The sequence below is a fragment of the Serinus canaria genome, chromosome 4A (assembly GCF_022539315.1).
Source record: "Serinus canaria isolate serCan28SL12 chromosome 4A, serCan2020, whole genome shotgun sequence".
Classification (NCBI taxonomy): Eukaryota; Metazoa; Chordata; class Aves; order Passeriformes; family Fringillidae; genus Serinus; species Serinus canaria.
In genome coordinates this window covers 16,097,200-16,117,074 of record NC_066318.1, presented here as the reverse complement: position 1 = coordinate 16,117,074, position 19,875 = coordinate 16,097,200, and the positions used below count along the sequence as shown (strand labels likewise).

General features: G+C 49.2%; 1 protein-coding gene across 2 annotated transcripts in view; it reads right to left on the bottom strand.

Moving 5' to 3' along the window:
- Positions 1–297: 297 nt before the first annotated feature.
- LOC103824233 (gamma-aminobutyric acid receptor subunit beta-4) overlaps positions 298–19,875 on the bottom strand; it is a 76,462-nt gene continuing 56,884 nt past the window's right edge. The window contains exons 5-9 of one of the 2 annotated variants that reach the window (XM_009099469.4): positions 11,477–11,559; positions 7,404–7,541; positions 5,794–5,946; positions 2,905–3,161; positions 298–994 (exon numbers count right to left, since the gene is read on the bottom strand). In XM_009099469.4, the coding sequence (XP_009097717.1) occupies positions 617–994; positions 2,905–3,161; positions 5,794–5,946; positions 7,404–7,541; positions 11,477–11,559 (1,009 nt within the window). In that variant the 3' untranslated portion in view covers positions 298–616. The remainder of the gene's footprint in view (positions 995–2,904; positions 3,162–5,793; positions 5,947–7,403; positions 7,542–11,476; positions 11,560–19,875) is intronic. The other variant, XM_009099470.4, reaches the window with a different exon arrangement.

Genomic DNA, 19,875 nt, shown 5'->3' with positions numbered 1-19,875 from the left:
CAGTGATAGAAGAAAGATTAAAAAATATATAATAAGACTGAAAAGTGAAAGATGAAATTCAGTAGTGAAATGGAAGTGAGGATAGAGCATTAGTGAGCACAGCCAAAGATAACCTATCGCCCCCACCAGTTTTTGACTCAGTTTCTTTAAATCTCCCCCCTCTTTTTTTTTTTTTTTAATTTTCTTAGTTTTGGGGTTTTTTTGTGTGTTTTTTTCTTTTTTTTTCCTGTCTTTTTTTCTTTTTTTTTTTTCTTTCTTTCCTTTTTTTTTTTTTTGGTTTTTGTTGTTTTTTGTTGGTTTGCTTTTTTTTTTTTTTTTTTTTTTTCTTTTTTACAATGGTGTAAGTCCTTCAGCAGGAAACCAAAATCAAGACAAACACATCCCTCCCTGAAACCAAACCCCCTCCCGTACCTTTCTCTCCCTTTACCCCACCCCACACTCCGTGGTTCTACATGTGCTGAAAAGAGAAGAGTAAGCTTAGAATAAATCTAATGAACCATAGGAATAAATGACAATGATAGTAAAGAGTAAAACCCAAACCCAAAAGACCGCAACACTCCTGTGTTGTCATTGTCTGAGTGTCTGTCCCTATTATCTCTCTCGGAGGCCGCAGGCATCAATTTACATAGTACAACCAGTAAACAAGGTTGAAGAATCCAAAAGTGATTGGAAAAATGATCCGTGACCACTTGTCAATGGTGCTGACGTCTGTCAGGTCTGGGATTTTGAGCTTCAGCTTGGACGACCGCCGGCGCAGGCGGCAGTTGGCGCGGTTGCGGGCGGCGGCGTGGTGGCTCAGCGGGACGTGGCGGTCCAGGGTCGGGTGGTGGCCAAAGCCATCCCGAGAGGCCAGCGGCTTGCGGAACTGGATTCCTGAGCCTTCGAAGGACATGACAGAGTTTCGAGAGTCGCCCACGCTGCTCATCATGTCCGTGGCCAGCAGCTCGTTGTTCATCTCCAGCGTGCTGAGGAGGATGTTACCGTAAGGGTCAACCTGGGATGGGGAACACAGACACAGAGGCACTGGGTTGTGGCATTCACATGCTCTGGAAAAATCCCTTTGCCTGGGATATTTCTGCTGGGAAGCTGAGAAGCCTCAGAGAAAAAGGAAAACAATTTTTATCTGATTTGCTTCTCCGGTGTTTTGCTCCTTTGGAATGTGTTTGGAGATTGTTTACCCACAGGTGATTGTTTCATTGTGAGAGGAATAGAGGATTTGTCTTTCCAAACCAGCTGTGGGTCTGCTGGTAGATAAAACCAGCACAGGGAGGTAAAAGAAACAATGGGAAGGGTTCCACTGATTGATGAATGGAAAAAGAGATTTGCTTTTACAAATAAACTTTAGGTTTGCTGATAAATGAAATTAGACATTGAAAGATAAAAGAAACAACGGGGAAGAAAAACTAAATTTCTAAGAAATAAAATTAAAAGGGAGGGTTATACATTAGAGGGCAATCTTTGGTATCAGGAGTTCTGGGAAGTCTGAACCTCTCAAGTACCTTAGCCAATGGGAAAAGAGAGAAGGGATATGTGGCTGGGAAATTGGAATAAAAAGGAGGCTGCATCCTCCAAAAATTGGAGAGATCCCAGGGGAAATCCCCATGGGCTCTCCCTTTATTCAAATAAAGTCAAAGGACTCCTCTGTCTCCTTTTTGGACATAAACCTCTTGGGGTTTGTGGATTAATTTTCCTAACAACTGGATTCTGGTGTGAGTTGTTTTGACTCTTTGGCCAGTCAGGGCCAAGCTGTGTCGAGACTCTGGAAAGAGTTAGGAGCTTTCATTATCATCTTATTATCATTGAGTATCCTTTCTGTATTCTTTAGTACAGTATAGTATTCTTTAATATAATATAGCATTATAAAGTAATAAATTAGCCTTCTGAGAACATGGAGTCAGATTCATCATTCCTGCCTTCATTGGGATGTTTCCCAGCAAATACAATACTGGGTGTCCTGTGTACCATTAGGGGTGATTCTGAACAGATTTCTGGGGAGCAATACTATTGGAAATTATATAACTTATAAAAAATTAACTTTAGTCATGGGTTGGTTCTCCTTTGCCAAAGGGGGGTGGAAATTGAGGTTTATCTTCAAAAGATTCTGTTCACTGAGGGTTTGAGTCTCACTGGGTGAGGTCTCAATTAACAAAAAGCAGATTCCTAGATTCTGAGAGATTAATATCCACAGGTTGGAAGCAGCCAGAAGACACACAGGAGATAGAGAGACATTAACAGATATTAAAACCCTGGCAGGTTCCCAGTCTGGGAAAAGATTGATAAGAGAGCCAAAGTACAAGGACTAAAAATAGCATTGAAGAAATCAATAACCAATAGGAGATCAAATACTAAGAATTGTGTAATTCAGAACCAAAGAATGAAAATTTATTTGGGGTGTTTTTTTAAACATATAAATATGTGAAAATTCTGGTAAAGAATCACGTGTGGTTGGTATGATTTCCACTGCACATCCTGGCCAGAATAAAGCAATGCCTTTAATACTTAAAAGATGGTGTTGGGGAGTTCCTGTTCTTCCCCAGAGTTTGGTGACTATACTTCTAATGGGGTCATTTGTGAGCTCTGAGCAAGCTGCATTTGAGGGTTGTCCTCTGCTTCTGGGGTAGAAGGAGCAGCCACCTGTGCTTGCAGCAAATTTTTCAGTGGGGAAGTGCCTTCTGCCAGCACAGGAGGACCAAAAGCCACAGAGGGACTTTTGGCTATACCTGCCCCACGCAAGAGGAGGGCTCTGGTGCGACGGGATGAGGATGATCAAGGCGGAAAAATTCCCAGTAATCACCAGAGAAGGGAAACCGGGGCTCCTCTCTCGTGATGAGCACAAAGGCTGCTCTGCAGCTCACCCAGTGGAGAGCCTGAATTCTCCTGCCACAATGAAAGGAGAGGACAAACCTGCTCTCTCACCCTCTTCTCCTCGTAGCGGTGGCGCTCGTTGTTGGCCTTGCTGACGCGCTCGCTCTGCTTCTTCTGCTGCCGCGGCCCTCGCCCGAAGAATATGTAATTGACAAAAGCATACTCCAGGAGGGCCAGGAACACGAAGACGAAGCAGCCCATGAGATAAACATCAATAGCCTTGACGTAGGGGATCTTGGGGAGAGTCTCCCGCAGGTGGGTGTTGATGGTTGTCATGGTAAGCACCGTGGTGACCCCTGTGAGGAGAGGGCAGGTGCTCTGTTACCCACGTGGGATGGTTTCCTGGAATGCTGTTCTCAGCTTCCACGTCCCTCCTTCCAGCTGGGCAGCCTCAGGAGGGATGGGAGCAGTGCCACTGTCGTTATTCTAAGCCCACATGCCCACCACGAATTGCTGCAGAAAATGATCCAGCAGCAGACAGTTGGAGAAAGTGTCAAAGCTGCGCATCATCAGCATGATGGGGATCAGCATCCCTGTTTCTTTAAGTCCCCCTGATCATCCCTCTTTCTCTCAGTGTGGTAGGAAACATTCAGTTTTGCTCTTTTTTACCCTCTTCTCCTCCTTTTTGTCTCCTTCATGAACTCATCAGCTTTAGCATGTGTTACTGAATGCCTCAGCATCCTCGGCATCATGAGTTTATAAGCTGCTGTGTCTTTCCAATGCCATGAATTGGAGAAAGAGTGAAGAGATTTCCTCTTCATGGCATTCTGGGTTTTTTTGCCTGCCTTGTAGGCTTCTGTCCTTGACCCCATCAGTTCCCACCTTCCTCTCACCAGCTTTACCATTCATTACATCAATTATCACTTGGACACATTCCTCCCATGGTTCTCACCCTCTCCTTTATAGGCCTCCTCACATTTCTTGCATCCTAAATAAGCATTTTGTGAACACTTTTGTCCTCATCTATTCGGTTCCAAAAGCCTGATTCACTATGATTACTCTCACAGCTTCAGTCCTCTTCTTCAGCTTCTTCTTAGACTCCTCCCTTCTCTGGACTGTCAGAGTGGCCTCAGACCTACCTCTTTGAGAGTCTTCTGCCATCTCCAAAAACAAGGCAACGAGCCTTCACACTTCTTTTGGGGGTGGTAACTCTTCCCCTTCAACCTAGTCTTCCTCTGCTCTCTAACTGTTCTTACTACCTTGCTGATCTTCTTTTCTCCTTTTTTCCTCCTCATCTCTCTGTTGGCAGCCCTAATAATCTCCATTACCTTAATTTCCTCCTGTGATTTCAGTCCCACCTCTACAGTGATGGCTCTCTGTGCACCCTGGACCTCTGCTTGTCCTATTTCCCCTTCACCCTCACTGTGCTTTGGTGTCACTCCTGATAAAAGACTGAAAGAACTATTAGCCTTCAGTTGGTAAACAGAAGGGAGATATATTTATACACACACACAGTATGGTCTATATTTAGGCAATGGTCTAAATATACAGAAATCTGAGGCAAGGAGAGGGAGAATAGAATGTTCTCCATGTCTCCATCAAGAAGTGAACAAATTGCAATGGAGACTTAGGGCAAAGAGGAGCTCTTTGACTGTGCAAGCAGGTAAATCTGGAGATAAAGTGACCAGAGGAGGCTGTGGAGTTTCTTTTTTTGGAGCTTTTTATGGATAAGTTAGGTCGAGAACTGTCAGGAATAGTTTAGGGGCAGCTGTTGCAGTTCTGATCTACAATGTTCTTTTTCTGTCTTCTCCTTTGAGTCCAGATGTCAGCAGAAACTCAACAGCTGTGCATCTCACCTCCACCCTCTTGCTTGTGCTTCCACAATGTCTGCCATGATCTCTTTTTCTTCTCTCTCTGACCACACTCCTGTCAATGCAACTTACCCTTTTAATTTACCAAGTTCTTGTTTTTCCCTCCCCGTCCCCCTGCTCCAGCCTCTCCAAGCTGGCAAAGCCAAATCACCTTCTTTATACCTTTGTACAACCCACCCCTCCTCTGAGTCTTCTCAAACTCTTTCTCCTAGAGCTGCTTGAAGCCCCCAAGCTTTACTGTAAGACCCAGCCTGTACATGAGCTGCACTGCCTCTCCAAGCCTTGTCCCACTCACAGGTCCAGCCCTGCTCCTCCTTTCCTCTCCTATTGCCCTGGAATTTCCCCTCATGTTGCACGGCCCCATTCTCATATGCCAGCCATCCCCCCTTTCTTCTGTTCCTCCTTCCAAACCCTCATCTGCCACCCACCCCCACTTCCCTTCTGTTGCTTAAAAGACCTCATTTTTCCCCCCTTTTATAGGAAAACATTCCTATTTAGGGGAACATGTGTCAAAGAAGAGCTTGGACTTTAACTGCTGTCCCACATTTGCCTTGGCCTTGAGGATCTTTTTCTGCAGTGTCTGTATGGGGTCTGAGCTATCAGAAAAACGTGTAATGCCCCTTCCTTCCTTTCTTTCATCTTGTAATCATTCCCATACAACTTTTTGGCCATCCAGCTTCAGCATTAATCATGCAACAGGCCACTCCTGGCACATCTGTTGACAAAGATGGGCCCAGATTTCTCTTCTTAAGAAAACCAGAGTGAAGGAACTCAGGGCATGTCAGGGTCCCACATTCCTGAGAATCAGTGATCATCTGTATTTTGGTTTAGAGAGTTTAAACTCTCACCCAGGAAATTTTTGGTAGGACTTTTACTGATTCAAATAAAACAGACTCCATTTTGGGAAGTACTAATAAACAAACACCTCCCTCCTCCCAAAGTGTAACTCTTCTGACTGAAAATTTGAAGTTTTTCTCAGAAAAAAAAAAATGTCCATTTGGAATGACAACTTTGACAGACTTGCTTAATTGCTACCTCATGAAGAAAAGGGCTTTTCTTTGTTACAGCTGATCTCCCTCAAGAAAACACCTCCAAAATACAACAAAAAGGTCCATACCCAGTGCCACTCGTGCAGCAGAAGCATCATAGTTGATCCAGAAGGAGACCCAGGACAGGATGGTGATGAGGATGGAGGGCATGTAGGTCTGCAGGATGAAGTAACCAATGTTCCTCTTAATCCTGAAACTCAGGGATAGGCGCAGATACGAACCTGCCAGTGAGACATCAAAGGAGGATGCGGTGTGAGAGGAGGGCAAGGCTGGATTTGTGCTAAGACCTCAAGTGAGGAATTGAAATTTTATCCAGAAAAAGTTCTCAAGAGGCAGGAATAATGAGAAATCTCCTGGTTTCTGCAGCTGTTTTGCAAACTGGTCAGCTTTTGCAAGGGGTCCCTTCAGAATCTGCTCAGTTGCCCCAGAGTATTAAGAAGAAAGGAAACTCTACATAAGTGACATTATTATATTATATCAGCCATCATGGGAGAATGGCTGCTCAGTGCTGGAATTGCTGTTATGGTGCCAGCCAATATGATGGAGGCTTACACAGGAGGATTTAACTCTATATTTGGGTGCCACAAGATGATTTTCCAATGTTTCATGTGCCAGCTCTGCCTCCAAACAGCAATGAAGATCTGAATCATATTTTTCCCATGCTGTTCTAAAAATGGGTTATGGTCAGACTGGGCAAATTCATATGCAAATAGAGTACTGTTAGTTAATCTGAAGGTCTCTTTTTTATTATTTTCAAGTTGTTGCAACTTCCTCCTAATCTTTTAGCAAACCTAATGAGGATATTGAGGACAATAAGTACTTTTTACAGTCCTTCCACTGGAGCAGGCTAATTTTGACAGGGACAAAGCAGTGCCTCTTTCATTGCTGTGAGACAAAGTCCAAATCATTTCTCCTGCCCACCTCTGTCCCTCAGGCAACACAGGAGCCTGAAATATGGGTGTAATCCTGGCTGGCAGCTAAAGTAACAAGAAAACAGCAGTTTTCAACCATCAAGGATGTAGACTGGGAAAAAGGAGGTATTGTTCTTTCACCACCATGTGCCACTGGTATGGCTTGAACTCAATATTTCACCAGTCTTTTTTTGACAGGTGTGTGCTGTGCTGTTTTGGCAGTGAACTCCACCTCAGACCAGCAACCAAAAATCCACCCCCCTCCAACTTTCCAGCTGGCAGCATCTGAATTGTCCCAGGTATTCTCTCCAAACCCTTTTATTGCTATGTACAGATGGATTTGCATCATTTCATAACCCACTTGCTCCTCAATGGATATATTTTCTCCTTGCTATTGCACCTACATTAGCTTTGAGACCCAGATGTAAACCACATAAAAATCAGATGATGGCTGAGAATCTTCTGAAGAAGTTCTGAGCTCACTCATTATTTTGACTAAGAAATGGGAAAAATTGCAGCAGGGAAAATGATCCTGAAAATCTTTGAAGAGAAGCAGACAAAAACAAAAAAAAAAAAAAAAAAAAGCAAGGAAGGAAAAAAAGAGAAAAGCAAAGCTGGTGGGTGCAGAAGACACTTTTTTTTTAGAGGAACCCCAAGGTGAAGCCTAGATCCTAAGTTAGTGGCCCAGCATGTGAATCAGAGGGATTCAGACCAACTGATCAGCAGCAGGTTTGCCCATTCCATGCATCCCTTCACCAGAGACTCACCAGTGGTGAAGACCACTTCCCTGCTGACCAGCCTCTGCTCGATGATGGTGAACTGGGGCAGCTCCAGCACCTCCATCCCCGTGACAGCAGAGTCATTCCCTTGCCAGAAGAAGACAATGTCATCCACGGTGTAACCATCTGCAGGGAGGAAGGAGCACACGGGGAGAGCTGAGCTGACAGGCTGGACCAGAGGACACCTCCAATTGCACTAAGGGGATCTGGGAAAAAGGATCCAAAAGAAAGCCCACACCAAGCCTAGCCTCTCCCTGCTGATGTACTTTCTTTCTTCAGCTGAGCTTGGCAATGCAGTCCCCAGGGGAAGAGGAAAAATTGGCCAGAAAACTCCCACATCTGGCTGGAATTCAGAGCAAGGATGAGGTGTGGCCCATCCAGCCTTGACTTACACAATGTGATCTCCGTGGCTGACACGACAGGGACTTGTGCACAAAGAGCCTCTGTCCAATGCACCAAACACAGCATTTTGCTTTTTAAAAACTGCCTCCTTCTACCAGGAGGGGGAGACCACACAGTACAGACTGGTGGGACTGGGGAAACAGGACAGCTCAGTATTGAAAATTCCCAGAGAGGAGGAGATCTACAGCAGCAGTTGAAAAGAAGTTCGAAGATCAGAGCACCTCCTTTTTCTAAGTCTTCTCAGTCAAAATTCAGATCCAGTCTCTGAGGCTGGGGGCTGTTTTACCAAGTGCTGGCTGAGAAGAGCAGTAATGAGAGAAGAGAGGAAGGGGAGCCAGACTCAAATATTCATCCCTTACATTTCAGGGCCATGGGTTTGCTAACTCAGCCAAGCTTCTTGCTTTAACCCCAAAACATAGGTGGCAGACAGGGCTGCATGGGCTGCAAATGTGACCCCCAAGTGCTCTGGACTCGTGGGGAATGAGGGCCAGGGGATGAAACCATGAAACTCCTCACCCAGCAGTGCCATGTCCACAGACCTGCCCTGTCCTTGGGGCAAGGGCTCATCACAACTTGAAAATCACTTGTGTGTTTTGAAGCCCTTTGGCTGTAGCTGCACGAGGGTGGCCTCAGATTCTCAGTAAAGCTTCCTGGGAGCAGTAAGAAATGGCCAGGCTTTGGTGCAGCTCGGGGCAAGGCTGCCTTCAGAGCATGAGCTGCCCACAGACAGCTCGTGTTCACACCTGCACTGGAGCACAGCCTGCCTTAGCCACCCAGCCTGGCAGCACAGGCCATGCCAGCCTCACAGCCACTCAGGTGAGTGCCACCACAGCCAGCACCTGGCACCAGGGCAATGAGGAGCTGTTGAATGCAGCACCAAGGAGAAATTCTTCTTTGGGGGCTAAGGGTTACCCCAGATCAGAGATGAACCTTCAAGGACAGTGTCATCCTGAAGCTGCTGAGTGGACAAAGGGCTCAGCAGTCTGCCCTCATCTCATAGTTGACCCTGCTTTGAGCTGCAGGCTGGACTAGAGACACCCCGAGGAGTCCTCCCAAGCAGAATTATTTGATGACTGTGCAGTCTCCAAGCCCACATCCTGCGCTCTCACTCGTTGCTGTGCCTATTCATGGGTGCCAAAATACAAATCCAGTCTTCCAAATGCCATGCCACATCTGCTTCTGATGGAAATCAGCTAAGACAGGGCTCCTCCTCCTCCCCCAGCTGGCATTTTCCTGCTCCCAGAGTGGTAAACCCTCACACCTTTGAGCCCACAGGGTTTCAGGACCCTTGGTTATCATCCTCCTCACACACCAGCTCTGTGCACAGCACCTGTGTTTGCATCACTCAGCCCCAGGCTGGAACCAGCAGGAAACACCCAGGTCTCCCCCAGCCCTGCTGATTCCAGCAGCTCCAACACCCTCCCAGCTCAGAAACATTGTGGGATTTCACACAGGAATTCATCTGGCTCAGACCCTCAGGCTCCCGTGGTTGTTCCCAATTTCTCCAGGAGGTTCCCAAGCCCTTTCCCCACAGCGTTCCCCCTCTGCAGAGGTAAGCCCAGCCTGGAAACAATTCACCTCTGCACCTCCCTTGCAGTAAACAAACCACACTGAGCTGTTGACGTTTCTCACTCACTGCACAACATCTGCTCCAGCCCTTGAACCACTTTCCAGCATCTTGCCTCAACCTCTTCGGATTTCCCAGCTTCCTCCCTAAATTTTGGCGCCCAAACACAGGCAGAGCCCATCTCCCCATCTCAGTGACACGTTCAGAGGCCAATCAAAGCCGAGCTCTGACTCACGGCTCCCCAGGTTTATATAACAGGACTCGCTCCAGCCCTTCCTGCCAGAGCCACAGAAGCTCCCTCAGCTCCCCGTGTGGCTGCAGCCCCTGGGGATGGCCCTGCAGCCCTGCCCACAGCCCAGAGCTCACAGAGCTGGGCTGTGCTCAAAGCCCTTGCGGATGGATTCCCACTGGGGAGGATTCAGTGCGCAGCCAGCGAAGCCCCGCGCGCTGCTATCTTCATCAGCCACAGATTTAACAGCAGTGACTTCAAATTTACTTCCTGATCAGCAATGAAAATGTCAAATTGCAGTAACTAATTTTAGGAGATCTCACATTTAACTAGCTCTATTCCATTTATTCTATGACCTGCTGGTGTTGGGTACCAATTTTTGTATTTTAATTTTTTTTTATATTATGGCATTATGCAATATGAAATCGAGCATGTTTTTCATGAAGCCATTTTTAAAAAGTGTTCCTAAAGGGAAAGGTTGCTTGGACTAAAAATAAATGCTTCACTTTGATTTCTAGCTTTAAAGAGAAAACCAAATTTCCATTTTACTTCTAAAAAGTAAACGAAGTTTCACAAAGACAAGTCATTTCCATCTGAAATATCGAAAAGTATTGATGTGACGTCTCAAAATGTCAGATTAGCAGTCTGTTTGCAGCCTGCCTCATCAGGTTTTTGTTGGATCCTGGCACACAGATAGGCAGGGTATACGTGGTGAGGGCTATTTTTGGGGTGGAGGGATGGGATCAACAGGCAGTGCTTATCTCCTACAGGTAAGAGCCCCCAGCTGCTTCCCACCCCTGCATCAGAAAAGGGCTTTTTCTCTGGGGTTTAGGTTGGTTTTGTTTTTAAAAATACATTTGTTTTATAATCCAGCCCTGAAAGGATTGATGTTCCAGAGTCAAGTGGAAGCAAAGAAAATGGAGCCCTGCAGATTGAGAATGTGCAAGTGTGTAAAAGACAAAAGCTCTGAGGGAGGGAACAATTGGATCTCTTCATCTCTTCTGGGTCTCAGGAATATTGTGAGGAAATGCAGCTTTGATGAACAAATTGGCTTGACATGACCCATTAAGAACAAAATCACAACAGGGGGAACTGTGGGTAATTCCCTGCCTTCTGTTTGCTTGGTTCTACTGTAACCTGCTCCCAAACTGCTGAGGAGTGGCAGGAATTACATTCTGGCACTGGGGCCTGCAGCAGGACCTCATTTCCATCCCCTGACCCTGCATGGGTAGGATGGGGAGGGCATCCCCCAGCCACGGAGCTGTGGGAGCTCCCTGCTGGAAGGAGCAGCTCCAAGATCCCTTCATGATGGAAGGAGCAGTTCCCAGATCCTGCCCTGATGGAAGGAGCAGCTCCCAGATCCCTCCCTGATGGAAGGAGCAGCTCCCAGATCCCTCCCTGATGGAAGGAGCAGCTCCCAGATCCTGCCCTGATGGAAGGAGCAGTTCCCAGACAATTCCCCCGAGGCTGCCCCGGCCAGCCCTGGAGGGAACCTGCCGTGCATTTTTATCAGGGAGAGCTGGACCTGCTCTGCCAGCACAGCTGGAAGAGGATTTCCATGGGCATCCAGGGAACATCCAGGCAGGGATGAAGGCTTGGGTGCCACTTCCCACACGCAATGGAGCCAGCCATGAGCAAGGACAGCTTCCTTTAAGCTAAGGGAGACTTCCCCCACTCTCCCGGGACTGATTTTAACGCCCAGCCTGATGCTAGAGCTCCGTTTTCCCTGGAATTTCCCCCACGGGTGAAGAGCCCGGTGCTGTGGCAGCCCTGGGAGGCATCCCCAGGAGCGGGCAGCTGTGGCCGGGGCGGGTGGCATCAGGTGGCACGGCGTGGCAGGGGATGTGCCCGAGGCATACGCACAGCTCTCGATCTCCAGCGTGCAGTTCTGCTGGTCCAGCGGGTACCTCCGCAGGTCCATCATGCAGGCGGCCGTGGTGGTGATCCTGAAAGGGAAAGAGGGACAAAAATAAAATAAAAATTAAAAAAAAAAAATCTGTTGTGTCTGCTTTTTTCTTACTAGGAAAAAAAAAAAATAAAAGGAGAATTGAAAGGCAGAAGTGAAAGTCAGGCAGCATTTGGGGCCGCTGTTTCCCTGGAAACCAGGGAGATCCGGGCTGGGAGGTGTGCAGGGCGGGGGGCAGGCGCGGCTCACCCCCAATGGCACCGCACGGACCCTCCGTGACTCACGTCAGGCAGGCAGCATCTCCTGTAAGGGCTGGGGAGGGACCTGTGTGCCCGCTCTGCCTCTCCCTGCAGAGAGACAAAGAACCGGGAGCAGGCACAGCTCCGGCTCGGGGGGAGAGGAGAGGCTGCCAGCGTGGAGCAGGGAGACATGGGCACGTGTGCGTGGGGCTGGGCATGGATTGGCTCCATCACCCAGCACTGACCTATTGCTGACCACATTATCACCCCCTTCCCTCACAAGCTGCCCCAAACCCCCTAATTACAGCCCCCCATCCCCGTGCCCCTGCATCGTACTCACTTCGGCACTGCCAAACCCAAACCCAAAACCCCAGAGGGCTCTGGCAGAGCCCTCCTGCTCCACGGCCCCACTAACAGAGTGTGCAAATCATTGTGTGGTCATCAAAGACACCTGGGGGATGTGTGGGGGGGTGTGTGTGCATCCCCCCCGAAACTAAATATGGGGAGAGGATGAGGGTGGGTGCTGCTTTGGGGCGCTGGAGCAGGGGGAGGACACAGGGCAGCGTGGTGCCCGTGCTGAGGTTCAGCTGAGGATGCCAGGAGGGTGTGTGTGTGCTGTTCAGGAAGGAATATTGTACATCTCTGGGATGGGGGGATTTGGGCTGGCATAGATGAGGGCATGAGAGGCAGGGACAGAGTTAACTCCCCAGCATGGCAACAGCGCCCTGGAGTTTACAGGCTGCCCCTGTTTCTCAGATCTATTGCTCCCCTCACCCTTTGATGCAGTCTTCTTCCCGTGCAATGGATGTGTGCAGAGTGCTGGAGAGGGGGGAGAGATTGCTGCATTCTCCCCCTATTTTTTCAATTAACCATCTGGAAGGCATTAATCAAGCTACACATTTTTTACTATGTAGGCATAACCAGTGAACTGTTAACTAGAAAGCTTTATCTTCTGAGCCCTGTGGCCTGGGAGAGAGAAAAGAGAGGGGAAAAAAAGAAAAAACAAGAAAGCAGGCAGGATGAGATGGTGAACCAGTGAAAGAGAAGGGAAAAAAAAAAAAAAAAGAAAAAGCAAAAAACATCAATGGTAGAAAAAGAGATCAGAAGGGGGGAGAATATGGGAGAAGCTGGGCATAAAATTGGAAATGGGGAGGAGGGGGGAAGAATGTGGGAGGATAGAAGAAGGTGGAAGAGGGCTGCCCCAGTGGGGGTATCGGGGCAGGGGCTGTGGCAGGGCAGGCTGGCAGCCCCGCAGAGCTGCTGGCTCTTTAAGAAATCTCGTGTGCTAAATTTATCTTCTCTGCTGTCTGTGAAGTCTGTTTGTAGGAGATGAAGCCTTGAGGAGAGCCTTTGCCACTGCCTGCCGTGCTATAAATAGATCCGAAGAGACGAAGGGAATTTATATATATCCTCACTGGGTCTAGATACAACACTGCAACTGCCCTCTCTCCGAGCAGGGGGCCCAGGCAGCTCTTAACCCTTTCATCTGTAATGTATTTGGGGTGGAGGAGAAAGCTCTGAGGGGGGAGAAGGACAACAGGACAGGAACCACTTAAAAAATTACCACCGCAGCCTCGTCCTTGAGTGGATTGCTTTCACAACCTCCCAGCTGGGCAGCTCCAGGAGGGAACACAATGCCTGTCCCACCCTAATCCTGCTGCTGTGCTGGGGTAGCTGGGCAGTGTGGTGCTGGGGGCAAACAAAAAGGGGAGCTGCAACCCTGGCAGGAAAGCCCAAGGTGGGAGGTGCAGAGTCCACGGTGGCCGGTGGCCGGCGCAGGGACCAAGGAGTGGGATGAGTCATCCCCCTGTGCTGCACACAGCATCCACTCCCTGGATTATGCTGCACCCCTGGGAAATCGTGGCCACAAACGCGCTTCCCTGTTTTCCCTAAAGTGTGAGATGCAAAAAATGTATTAAATGAAAATTTTCCACCCCATTTGCGAAGCCCCATGGGCTAAAACCTTTGCACAGTGTCCATCCCAAAATCGCAGCCTGGCTGGCTGGCTTGGCTGCAGAAAGGACACGCAGGCTGCTCTGCTCACACAGGGACCCTCTCGCCAGGATTTGCTTATCACCTGCAGTGCTGGTTGGAAATGCAGAGCGTGACACAGTGAGATATGGCTGCCACACTCCATGCACCAAACCCTGCTCACGCTGGCAGCTGGCATTAATCCACAGCCACGCCAATGATTTCTGCAAGATCACACCAAATTGTATCAGCAGAGATTTACATCAGGGCAGAATTTAGCCCTGTTGATTCAAAAGGAAGGGACAGGTAGGACAGAAAGGAGAAAAACAAGATTGAGAGGACATTTGTCCTCAAAAAGCCAGATAATTTCTTTCTTTGCAATCAAAGGGTAGGTATATCCACACTGTGTGGCTCAGCATCCTCCAGAGATACCCTAGTTAGGTGATCTGCCCATGTAAAGCTGCTTGGGCAGGTAAAATTGGAACCATGTCAGGCTTTGTGTGGTTTTTGAGCAGAGGTGGCACAGCCATCCCCAGCTGTGCCAGGCTGTAGCCACCTGCTACATTTCACCTACATTTCACCTGCAGTGCCTGCCTGTCCTCCAGCCTGGGAACACCAGCACTGCGGGACCACCAGGTGTGGGGGCCTGGGTGGAACAAGATTCAAGAGGCAGCTGGTCTGGGGCACCAGGTCCAGCTCAGGTCCTGCCTCTGGGCTTCCTAAACCCTGATAAATCAGCCCAGCTTGGGGTAAAGCAAGTGGTGTACCCCAGAGAGGATGGAGGTATTTGATTCTTTGGACTTCAGATCTTATGAAGCATCCTGGACACCAACTTCCCTTTGATAGACCCTGTTTGAAGAGTCAGCTCTCACCTGCTCTTAGAAGGGTCAAGGAGAGCTTTCTCCAGCTCCTTTGGTGGCTGGGTACCCAGGGCAGGTGGGACTCACGGAGGGATGAGAGGCTTCACGCTCCTCTCGCAGTCAAAGGAGAGTATGAGCAAAACCCAGTCACCTCAGTGACCTTTTGGGGTCACAGCACATGCCACCTCTGGTCCAGAAGGCCACAGGAACAACCTTTGCCTCATTCTTTCATGGGTATAAATGTATTACCTTGATAGATTCTGAGCTGTTGTGTGAAGAGATGGGTTTGCTTGGCACGTGGGAGACTGCATGGGGAGGACAGGAAGGGGGATGGACTGGGGATGACACTCAGGAGCTCCTGTCTCAACAGGCTTAAGAGAAAATCAAGGTGGAAGGAAAGTAAGAGGTGGAAAAATGAGGAGAGATGATGGCATGAGCCCAGCTAGGGAAGGCAGGAGTGGAGGTGACAGAGAGGAGAGCAGAGAGCACAGGACAGAGCAGCAGGGTAAGGGAAGAGAGGAGGAGGATCAGGGGATGCGTGGGATAAAGCATGCACGGGATAAAGCATGCTTGAGAGGAAGAGCCGGAGGAGAAGGAGAGGTTAAAAGAGGGAAAGCAGAGGAGCAGATACTCACTCGGTGAGCAGGGAGATGAGGAGACAGGGAACAAACCATCATCCTGTAAACAGCTCTAGACAGAGCACACTGCCTCCAGAAGACGTGAGCACAGTGAAAGGGAGCAGGGAGCGCAGGGACCAGAGGGAACGCCAGGGAAGGATGCCACCTTCCCCGTGGCGCTAGCATGAGGCGCTGGCACCCGGCCAGCCCGCATCTTCTCCCTCCCCCTCCTCCTCTCCTGCTTCTCTACCCACCTCCCTCCCCTTTTAAATTCAGAAATTTGTGTGGTGTGAAATCTCATCTGCTTTGACGGCGATTCACGGAGACACTGCCCGTGGAGGGGAGGGAGCGGCTCTCCCGCGCCGCGCGCTCAGCCAAGCGTCCAGCGCCTTCCACACCGAACCCAGCCACCACCACAGCACCCCCAGCTCCCCTGCCCTCCCTCAGCCCCTACCCACCCCACAGGCCTCGGGGTCAGCCCCTCACAACCTTTACAGCTCCTTCCTCACAAAAAAAAGACATCCATGCCCCTGGCGCTAATTGTTTCTCCTGAGGTCTGTAGGCGGTTGTGCCATCCAAGTAACCAAGGCCTGACTGCCCTGCTACTCCAGTGCACAGCTGGCAGGCAAACACGGGTCATCTGGGGGGAGACTGCTGTGGAGAAAGCACCGTGCAGCTCTCAAAAAAATAAAAAGAAAAAAAAAGGAGAAAAGGGACATGCATGAGATGTTGAGCAGCTCGGGCAGGCTGATGGAGATCCCCTTCTCTGCCTGCATCGAGTGGATCAAGCAGAAGGCAGAGCAACATGGATACCTCACTCTGGAGAGTGCCCTCGTCCCCGGGAGAGGTGGAGACCACCTCTAGGAAAACATCCATGGAGCTCTAAGTCACACAGGGCTAGTTCTGGGTGTCTGATTGTTACAACGAGGAAAGCTCTGCCCTCATGAAGCTTGTATGGCCAGAGCAGATGCTGGCATGGGGAAGGTGGCGCAACCTTGACTGCTGCTCTGCACCGAGCCTGGCAGCAGCAGAGCGTGGACCCACCACAGCTGCAGCTCAAAAGGGAGCACTCAGGTTGCTGCAAACCATCAGTTCTCCACAAATATTTCAGTTCTCTGACATGAACACTACCAGCCATTTCATTCTCCCTCTGATCCTCTTCATCACTGTTTACTTATTAATGGCTTCTTCTGTCTTATTTAGAATGATTATATAAGTGCACAGGCATAGAGCAGCATAGAGCTCCAAGCTGCCATTAAGCCCTGCTGCAGCCCAGGGTCTCCTTTCCATCTCCTCCTTACCCTGATGCTGGGTACCTTCAGAGGAGCTCTGCATTCAGCTCCTGTGCCAGCCACATCTCTCTCTGCTCAGGCTCTGAAAGCCCTTGGCCACCCATTAATCCCAGCATCATCTCCAGTGTGCTGGGAGAGCCAAGCTCACTGGCCACAAGTGTGAGGGGTAAAGGATTACTTCCCAAAAATGTGGCCTGATTGCAAAAGGAGTCAGTCCAGGCTTTTTAAGGAGGATTGAGAGGGAGACAGGAGAAGACCATTACCTTTGAGGCACTGCTAAAGTGAGTGGGGGGCTTTCCCCTTAAAGCTCATGCTCACAAAATAAACTTCTGCATCCTGACTGTGTCTATCCCAGCAAATTAAAAATGCCTGGCACTGGTTTTTGAGGCCAGTGTCAACAGGCATGGAACAGTCTTGGTCTGCACTTCAATTTCTACCCCACAGGAAAGGGTCTGGCTGCATGCAGAAAGCCTGTTGGGAATGGTCACCAGCCTCTGCTGGGCTCTGACTGGGGATGCCCAAGGGACGGTTTTGGACACAGAGCGAAGCCAGGAAACAAACAGACTGTGGAGGACACTGATGTTCAGTGTCCAGGAATATTCTCCAACACCTTTGGCTTGGAAAGGACACTGACTAAAACTCAGTATGGCTGAGAACAGGAGGGGAACAGCACAAGTCCCCCCCACCACTGCCTTTCTAATTCCAAGGGAGGCACAGCCAGCAAGCACCTCATCCTATTTCCCCATTATGGATGAAGTGCCATGGTGCAGGGACTAACACAAACACCCTCACAGCCAAAGACAAACATTTAAGTTGCTGGTTACAACTTTCTGGATTCCAGATCTCCTGAGAAGCTAAAGATGCTCCCATCCCCTCGGGATGCAGACTCCCAAAGCTCACAGCAGTTTGCAGCAATAAGGAGAAGGGATGGAAGCTCAGGTTCTGCAGGACTTATTCAGGCTGGCCCCATGGGGCAAGTTAGACTCCTACAGGAATTCTGGTGACTAAGAGTAGAAAGAGAGGCAAAATTACTGTTTTGCTAAACATGGGAATAAAACCAAACCCGAGTTCTTATTCTGTACATTCTCAAAGTCAGTCATAAAAAACATGCTGGCAAATGTCACCTTCTGCCTGGCAGTAAGCACAAACTTCCAAGGGCCTGGAGGGATTTATAAACCCGTGGTGAATTTTGCCATTCTTTTAACACAGCCTGATCTTTGCAAACTCCTGGAGGTCATGACTGAACCAAGAGCAAGGCAAGGATAGGGAATATTTTCCCCTCGTGTCTGTTTGCCTAAAACTGACTCCACAAGCCTTGGCACAGTCCTGCTAAGGTCACTCTGTTTCCAAAAGCATCTGTGCTTGCATAGGCATCCTTTGATAAATAACAGTGTACACTGCACTCAGATGGGAGAGGAAAAGGAAGGTTTTCTAAACCAGTGCTCAGGGTACCACTCCTCTTAACCAACCATTTTTCCACCCTGGCAGAGTGCAAAACTGCAAGGTTTTGTTTTTCTGCCCCTTTTTTCCACCCCAAATACACCATGCATTTGGCCAGCTGCCAGCTGAACTGGGGGACAAGAGAGTGCTGGAACATCTTTAAAAAGGTTTTTTTCCCTACAGTTGTTTCAGATATCAGTGACTTGCCCTTAACAGAGGTATCTCCTCTCAAAAGCATCAGGCTGGCACAAGTTGCATTAATAAAACAGCAAAATGTAAACCTATGGGAGGTGGCAAAGAACAGGCAAAGCCCAGGGACAGGCTTAAGGGTGGTGGCTGGGACAGGATCTGCAGGAAGATGAAGAGGTGCTGCCAGGGTGAGCTGGGGGCTCAGGGCACACCAGCTGCCTCAGGAGACAGTGGATGCTGCCTGACCTCTGCTTCTGCTAATAAACAGCTCAGACTCATAGGAGATGTAGCACAGGCAGCAATTCCAGCCAGGATGGTGCTTGCCTTTGTTCTTGCAAAGATGCAAGGCTGTTAAGGATGGAGGAGCAGCTTTGGTTTTGCTGCTTTGTCCTGTTTTAGTAAGCTCCAATTTCTTCCATATCATCTAAGATTATTGAGAAATTTCACATTATTAAACTTTCTTCAAGTGTTTCCTGTTAAATCCATCATCCCAACCCTAGGAGACAAAAATGCAGGAGAGGATCTATCCTTAACCTGAGCTGGGGAGCTGAGCTCTTAAATAAACCCTGATTTCCCCTCACCCACCTAATGAACTCTTCTCCAACCTCCACATCTTTGTGCTGAGGAGCTGGCCCAAGGCAGGGCTTGGGGGTGGGAGCAGGACAAGGCTCCAGGACCAGCTCCAAGGGGATGGAGGGATGGATGGATGGATGGATGGATGGATGGATGGATGGATGGATGGATGGATGGATGGATGGATGGATGGATGGATGGATGGATGGATGGATGGATGGATGGATGGATGGATGGATGGGGATGGATGGACGGATGGATGGGATGGATGGATGGATGGATGGATGGATGAGGATGGATGGATGGATGGATGGATGGATGGATGGCTGGATGGATGGATGGATGGATGGATGGATGGATGGATGGATGGATGGATGGATGGATGGAGGGATGGATGGATGGATGGAGGGATGGATGGATGGATGATGGAGGGATGGATGGATGGATGGATGGATGGATGGATGGATGGATGGATGGGTGGATATGATTCCAAATTTTTGCACCCCAGCTGCCACGGGGGAGATTTCTGCTGCCTTTGCCTAACCTGCACAGGGAGCAGGCAGAGCTCCCAGAGGCAGGGTGGAACCTGAATCATCTCTCACATTTCCAGAGAAAACTCTCTCAGGGAGGGAAAGAGAAGCAAAAATAGTGGATTTCTTCCCTGCTGGCCTGTGAGATGGGAGAAGAAAATTGCTCAGTGGTCTCAGCACAGAAAAAAACTCCTCTGTGTTAAAAACTCCTGTCTTAACCCATCAGGCCAGATTTTTGCAGAAAATCAACAAATACCCATGGAGAAAACAAGGACATGGCTGCAGACAGCATCTCCAAGTGAGACAGGAGCAGAAGAAACCTTTCTACTGGCTGGAGAGCTAAATAACCCCAGACTGGGACCTGGGCAATGCAGCACTGCCAGGGCTGGATCCTGATCAAGGGGCAGGTTGGGGATGGGGGCTGTGGAGAAGCCCCCAGGAGGAGCCCCAGCCATGGGTGGGGTGACATGGGGGGCTATGACAGTGTGACAGTGTCCCCAAGGCTGGATGGGCCAGCAGGGGGGATGTTTGACATCACCCTGTGCTGCTCCACAATGCCAGGTGAACCAGAGGGATGTCCTGGCTGCTGCCTTGCCCAGCAGCCAGGTCTGGTCCCCAGGTGGATCAGCAGTGAGAAGGCTGGTG